General features: G+C 39.5%; 1 protein-coding gene across 2 annotated transcripts in view; it reads right to left on the bottom strand.

Annotated features, from left to right (window-relative positions):
- Window positions 1–1,383: 1,383 nt before the first annotated feature.
- The window catches only part of khdrbs3 (KH domain containing, RNA binding, signal transduction associated 3), a 123,108-nt gene continuing 116,795 nt past the window's right edge, over window positions 1,384–7,696 (bottom strand). The window contains exons 9-11 of one of the 2 annotated variants that reach the window (XR_004659243.1): window positions 6,669–6,808; window positions 4,316–4,370; window positions 1,384–2,742 (exon numbers count right to left, since the gene is read on the bottom strand). Coding sequence is in view for 1 of the 2 variants with exons in the window: in XM_034891435.1 (XP_034747326.1) it covers window positions 6,717–6,808 (92 nt within the window). In the remaining variant the exon portion in view is untranslated. Of the gene's footprint in view, window positions 2,743–4,315; window positions 4,371–6,426; window positions 6,809–7,696 lie in introns of those variants that run through there. The other variant, XM_034891435.1, reaches the window with a different exon arrangement.

The following is a 7,696-nucleotide window of genomic DNA, read 5'->3' as shown; positions in this document are numbered from 1 at the left end:
TTGCCCTGACGTCTATTCTCTGGCATCCTTTTTTATTTACTTGTTTTTTTCACATCTTATTTAAAGCTTTGACTAAAATGCTAATTCCAAAAATACCACATGAAAATAATTATATTTCCCAGAGAAATTGAAGAGATTTCTGTTGGTCACATAATGGCGGTACATTCTCTGTGTTATTGCTATTGCGTAATGATCAATCCTTCACAAGTTTCCATTTAGTAGACGACACACGCTGAACTGTGGTCACATTAGCACTCACTTCCAAAGCAGACCGAAGGGCACTTCAACATTGATCAGCGTGTTTTAATCTCACTGAGATTACGAGTCCTCCAGTTAATTACAGAACAAAAGGCAGGAGGCCGACACTTTAGATCCTGAACATGATTAAAAGAAATACAAGTGGATAAGCGCACTTCACCAAATCAAAGAGCCTTTGGTTTTTCAAAACAATTCTACGTCCTAAATCAAAAAAAGACAGATATAGCTCATCAATGCTCAGTTATACATAGGGCATTTATAATGACAGTTAAACAGGACATTTGAGGGGTAATATAATCACATGCAAATATACAAGATATACAATTTGATTTGAAAAAGTATTTGTTTTGTTCATGACTAAATAAGTAATAAGCTATATAACAAAATCTGACTACCAGCACCTGTAACACTGGGAACACACCGCCCACGTAAGAGTCGCACAGCGTAAACACCCGCCTGATCAAACACCTGGCCTTTCACACCGGACGGCTTTCTATTAAATCTCATTTGCTTAGTAAGAAAAGTAAAATTCAACCAGTTCCCAGGCAACAATGGACACTCCAGGAAGTTACTGGTCCCCGCTGAGAAATAGACCGGCACAGTTTCTCCGTGAATTGACATATTCATGTTTTTACACTTTGGTTTTTGTACAGATTAGACAAATGATATACTGCAGTCTAATTAGTGTTCTTTGGAGATGCTGGTAGGTTGATTTGGTTACTGCAGACAGTGCAGGGTAGCTGTTTCCTCATATTTCCAGTGTTGCTATGAAGCTAAGCTAAGCTATATATTTACCGTACAGACATGAGAGTGGTATTGATCTTCTTATCTAACTCTTGGCAAGTAAGCAATTAAGCGTATTCTCAAAATGTCAAACTGTTCCTTTAGGAGTTTCCCACTCAACACGCAGCTCTTTCAGGACTGTGTTGGTTGATCTGAACACATTTGATTGACAACGTTGGCATTACTAGCAAACAACCCCACAACTATCTGCGTGTACAACACATGCTTTTCCAATGGTCCCTTCTTACATAAAATCATTAGACAAATAAAGCAATCATTTGAAATGAATTTCAAAAGTTGGTAGAACATTTTGTGTTCATGTAGGGCTTCCTCACCGTCGAACATTTTGTGTTCATGTAGGGCTTCCTCATTCACAGTAAGAAGCTAATTGAGAAAATAGTTTTTTGGGGCCTTAAAGCTTTTTGTAATTTTGCTCCAGATCCTCCGAAACCCTTTTAAAACACCTCCGGGGTTTTCCCTGTACCCAACATCAAGGACCCATCGATCTGTCTTCCAGTGTTGAAATGGACTTTTCTCCCAGTGACAGATCGCAACAGCCTCCTTTGTATAAATACACTTTAATCAAATAAGCTGCTTTTACTTTATTAACTTGGACAAACCTACTTCAGATAAGCCTGTCGTGTTAAGCCACCTCAGAAGGGGAATCTGCTCCCGGAGGTGATGAGAGTTAACTCAGGGAGCCCGAGATGCAAGCTTTAGGTCGCTATGTTATTGTCTGGGGCTTGGCCCGCGGCTCCAGAGAGAATCACTTCCTCTAATGGAAAACTTTTGTCTGCCACTGAGGACATACAACTGTGTGGAATACGGATCAGCCTATCTGGACTTATGCACAAGGCAGAATGAAGCTCTCTATCCGATGGAAAGCTATTTTGGAATTGTAATATCCACTGAAGTCGAATCTGATTAAGCAATACATCTGGAATAGACTGTACTTGTGTGTGAGGCTGGGAGGTGTTTTCCAGCTTCGTGGTAATGCACACAGACAACCACAAAAACAGCATAAAAGAAGAAGAAAAACGCTACCTTTTAAAGTGTATTGCTCCATATTTTTATCTCTGGCAATAGGACTAAACATCTAAAGCTGTCATAACAATGGAACAATAAGGCACTTGTTGAATTATTTATTCATTGAAGTGGATGGGATATAGGTTAATGAGCACAATATGACATTCAAAGTGTCACTGCTAGAAATATGTCATTTCCTTAGCATATTGCATTATTTATTTACTCATCCTTCCTAGGAAGTATTGTCTAACACAAGTAGTAGACACATCCCCTCAATAGTCTTAATGAGGAAAGACACAGGGCAGGTTCAGAACCAGTTCAGAGCACTCCTGTGTGTATGTTAAATGTATACAGAAGAATTGAAGGAAATATTCTCAGACAGATCGTCCCAGAGGATGAGGAACTCCATTTGCCTCACGGATTTCCTGTCCATCTCTTTCTCCGGAGAACAACGATGTGTGATAAATGCACATATATAGATACACCCCCCAACCCCCTTCTCTGTATCTCACTCTATTTCGTCCCTTGCAGGATTCACCTCAGTCCACACTGTGATAATTTAAAAGTTCAAGGGAAGATCCTTTGCGAAGTCAGACGGCCTTTTAGGGATTTGGTTTGACACTGTGTTGGCTTGAATGTTGAAATGGACGGAAGCTCGTGTGCGGTTTGTCAAGTCTACAAAGAGAGGAAAGAAGAGAAAGTGGAACAATATGAGCTTCAAAAAAGAAAAAGAAAAAACCTAAGCAAAAGGACAGTTTTCAGGGCCGCCCTTTTGTCACATCCCGCTATCTGCACTAACGCAATCAGTCAGGCAATAGGTTTCTCCATTAAGGGTGTCATTTTTTTTCAAGTGCAGCAACAGGGACACTGTTGTGGTTCAGACACATAGTGCTCTTATTCACTAAGTGCATAGGTACAAAGGGAGGCAGAGAGTCCTTCCAGTGGGACCGGAATCCTCTTGGGGGGATTGTGGAAGGGTGTAACAGGAGAGGTGAGGGTCAAGCCTCCAAAACCAGGGGCAATTCTGAAGGATTTCCCAAGCTCCGGGAAAATTCTTCAACACTTAACATCCATCAAGAAAACATCAAGCTGCCCCAAAGTCATATTAATATTTCATATGTCATGATAACGCTGTGTCCTCCACAGAAAAAGTATTTTGTACTTCGTAAGGGTTTTCAGATTGACACGCTTTCATCCCTTCATCTGGATGGGATGAAAGCGTTAACCCCTAAGCCGAGGTGAACGGAGGATTGCTACCCTACCCCTACTTTACTTAAAGCTTTGCAGGGTTGAGCCTGGTCACAACCTGGAGGGGAGACCATACGGAAAACTAATTTAAGAATAGACTCTGGGACCATTGTTTTAATCCCTCACCCCTAAAGCCTAGTCGGCCTCCTTTCAATATCTTGTTATAAGATTTTTATAGACGATGTTCTTTACTTAGAGTTCTATATTTTACTTTGCTCGTGCACTTCAAGCTACACCCTTGGGATGTAGACCACCTCTGTTTTCACATAACCCTATCCCTTATATAACGGTGTATACTGCATGGACAACATCAAAACTTTTGTTCTCGTATCTTTAAAGTACTTATGGAACAGTTACATTGAGCTAGTCTCCAATTTTCTGGAGACTCCATGGAACCTTTTCAAGAATTCTTAAATGATCCAGCCTCGAAGCTACGATATCATATTTCAACTAGGGCTGCTTGATTTTGGAGAAAAAAATCACGATTATTTTGGTAAATATTGAAATCACGATTATTTACCACGATAACTCAGAGGAACCGCAAGGTTAGCTAATTTTCAGTGTTTGCTCCTAGGGGATGTGCGCATGCATTCAATTAATGTCACAGCCCTAATTTGAACCCATGGTTTCAGAATATTATCATGTTTATTGGCACGAAAATCAACAGACGCCAGAGCCACAACATGCCTCTATCAATAATTGAAAGAACTGTGAAATGAAGCAACGGAACATTTTTCTGCAGACTTCTTGGGAGGTTTTCAAGAATGCCCAAAGGTTGGCAGATCCTGTCTCATTTCAATACGTTTGACCCCTGTGTGACCCCTTTTTCCTATATTTTGAAGAAACACTAATATGCTTTTTGGGATTTTTTTCAAAGCATGAACACTTGTTCTAATAGACCCCAGGAGTACAAATATGACACTGAAAATGAGTATATTACAGCCTCTCTACATGCAAAACATCATCATAAACATCTGACACAGTTCAGAAATCAACATACCTTTAGCACCAATGAGACAATTGGAGGGATGGCCAGGACTAGCCGGGACATTGACCTAGAAAGGAATATAAAAAAACACTATAACCATGCAAGTTCACAACATAAACACATTTTAAAACTAAAATTATGAAAACAAATGCCAAGACAAATCATATTTTATGGTTCAATTATTGTTACAGAGGATATGTTTTATCAAAGTCTTAGGATAAAGTTATTTCACAGTTATATACAGTTCGTTTACATTTTACTGCTTTTTATCATACTTTATTTACAGTATTTTTGTTACAGACTTCTAATTATTCCCAGCTTTGTGGCTAGATTACGAACTTTACAGAGACAGGAAAACATATTACATTGAAGTTTAGAGAGGGTTTATGTTCAACTAACGTTAGGGGAGAGGTTAAACTGGGTCAGGTTGTTTACCTTGTGGGACGGAGGTCTTTTTAAACAGCTACTGCCATCCTCTCTCTGCGGAGGAGAGTCTCTTTAATGGACGGGGCAAAGGCAGGCTCTTTAAATGACTGGGAGAGGGTCACATGACCGAAGGAGAACAGAAAGAGCAAAACAAGAAGAGAGAGCAATCCCCCCCCACCCCTTCCCCCGAAACTGGAGGCGCTATAAAACGAATTTTCTCGATAATTCCAGACAATGACTCATATGGTTGAATGGAGGACATATTTGACTACATCCATACTGAAAATAAAAAAATTAGACTGTATAGATTTGATGATTTTTCAAAATAAGAGTCCCACCTCTCTGGTAATTTCATGGTAATTCCCCCCCATACTGAACTGAACATGGCCTAGAGGTCAAGGAGGCTTTCATGCAGCGCTAGCAGCCGTTTCTGTCAGGGTAAACACTCCGAGAGTTAATGTGTGTTTACTGATGATGCTTGACGCGATCAGCATTCGCTTCCCATCAAATTATATGAACAAACACAGTGGATAGGGTGGCGATGTTGTTATCGCTAAATCCTCTAAATCTCGGTCGGACAAAATACATCACATGGTGTTCAAATACAAATAAGAAACCATTCTTATCAGATTACCAAGGCAACCGACAAGGTCAAAGCCTTTTGCTGTTTCTAAGTAACATTTCTTTGTGTGGAAATGTCATCACGCTACCACTTTGGATTTTTTGTTAGAACATATGTTGTTATTATCTTGTTTTTCATTTAGTGATGAGGATATACATTGTGTTTTTATGCGCTACAGGATATATTTGCGAAAAACATATCTAGAGTTTTCTTTTGGGTTTGTTAGATTAAATTATAAGGCTTATTATGAGTCCATAATTATTCTCTCGAACACAAGTGGTTTCTTTCAAAACGTTTATTCAGCATCAACAAAGAAAATATTAAAGGGCTTACATAAGCTCAAATCATTATAGTTGAAGACATCTCTAGATGGAAATGATTACCAATGACCAGCATGTGATTATGTATCTTAAGAGTGATTAATAAGCCTACAAAGTCAGAAAAGTATCCGTTATTTAATTTAAAAAAACGACATCAAAATTACTAATTCAGAGCATCTACAGTAAATATTTCACTATAATGAAAAAAGCTCCTGGATTGTATTGCAGCTCTGGTTGTTCGCTGTACATACAGTATCTATTTATAGACGTATTAAAGTGGATGTTTTAGGGGGCATAATCATGAACACAACTACATAGGCTTTTCAGAATAAAACAGCCAACAATATCCACAGATGCACACCATGCTTTTATAAGCCCTTTAACACTAAAGAACTATTATTTTACAAAAAGGAGAAAACAGCAAAACAGTATGTATACAGTATGACTTTTCTCTTTTTCAGTTTGTAAATGTTCCATTTACAAGGGACACAAGTTCACCAATTACCCCTTTGGAAAAAATATCTACAGTACTGCACTTTCCTAGAACTAAACTACTACATTTTAAAGTGATCAACCACGCAGTTTAAGGTTTGAAGAATAGAGGGTGATAAATTAAGTTACACTGGCAGCTGTGTAGAAACATTGTATCGACAGCTTGCAGTGATTCACTAATCATTACCAAGTAAAATAGCTCACTCTTGTGTCACTCTTCACTATCACACAGCTGAGAGAGATACTACATGTACTATGGAGTCTCTTAATCGCAACGTCCAGTCGATTTCTCCTGGAGGAAAGGATAGATTACCTAAATTGCTTTGCCCAATTTTACCAGATGGAGTATGATTTTATAAACAGGGGTGTGGCCCCCCCATGCCATATTCGTAACCCCGTTTTTACTTCATTCAGTGTCTCACTTTTGCGGTTTTCATTTTTTATTATTTTGCGGTTTAGTTTTCAATTCTAAAAAGGTTGGAGCGTCCATAAAAAAATCCATTACTTGGGTTGAAACAGCCATGAGGACTCAGGTGCAGGTTGTATAAACAGTTCAATATCTGGTGTACGGCTGATCTCTGTACACTCCCTTGGTTGTTCGTGCCGGCGGTGCCTTGCCGCGATTGTTCGCCCACTCTTCCACACCTGATTAAGAAGAAAAGCACAGAAACAGATAGGGGGGGGATTACAGAGGCGTTACACTTAAATTATTTACAACAACTTGTGTACGTATTTCAAGCTCTACTCAAATATTGAGGAAAATAATGCAGCGCAAAGTTGGGAGCACTTTTGACTGTCTGGTATCGATGGCGCTGAGCTCATGACAAAAGCGCTGCTGCAAGGCGGGAAAACAAACTGCAACTCCCACCAAAATGCTTGACTTTTACCTGGAAGGATGCATCTCAGATAATTGAATGAGAGGATCAAATAGCTACTTGAAAAGGAACCCGTTTAGTAGCTCCCAGCAAAAAAGGTCACAATTACCATTAGCCCAAATCAGCCCCTGTTCACCCCTGGTACTGTCAATGTGAAAGTGCCACTATCGATGGCACCCTTTGTCTGATCTTCAGCCAGCGCTGAGACTTCCCTAGAGCTGGGGCTCACAAAGGCTTGTTTTTTTTTCTTTTTCTCCCTGTGTACAGGCTCTCTGTTGGCAGCACATAGCCAATACCCCTTAATTAAACCTGTCACCCTTTCACTGACAGTCACTTTCAAGAAACAAGCCAAGGTAACCTTGTGTTTCGAGAACAAGGATGCACATCAATGCTGTTTATCTGTTCCCTTTGAACTGTCACTATTGTGACCCACGTGCCAGCGGTATTCATTTCATGTGCAGGTAAGCAGCGCACTAATGAGTCAAAGGTGCTTTAGTTCTTCCACTTATGTGGTCAGAAACAATTGGGAAAATTCTTTTTATTGGCTATGGCTTCTGAAAACCCATTGAAACCTCTAAAGCATGAGATGAACACACTTCAATAGGATTAATAATGCAGAGTATCTAACTAATACAATTATGTTGCATTCAATTCGTAA

The sequence above is a fragment of the Etheostoma cragini genome, chromosome 14 (genome assembly GCF_013103735.1).
Source record: "Etheostoma cragini isolate CJK2018 chromosome 14, CSU_Ecrag_1.0, whole genome shotgun sequence".
NCBI classification, from domain to species: Eukaryota; Metazoa; Chordata; class Actinopteri; order Perciformes; family Percidae; genus Etheostoma; species Etheostoma cragini.
This window is presented reverse-complemented; position numbering and strand designations above follow the sequence as displayed.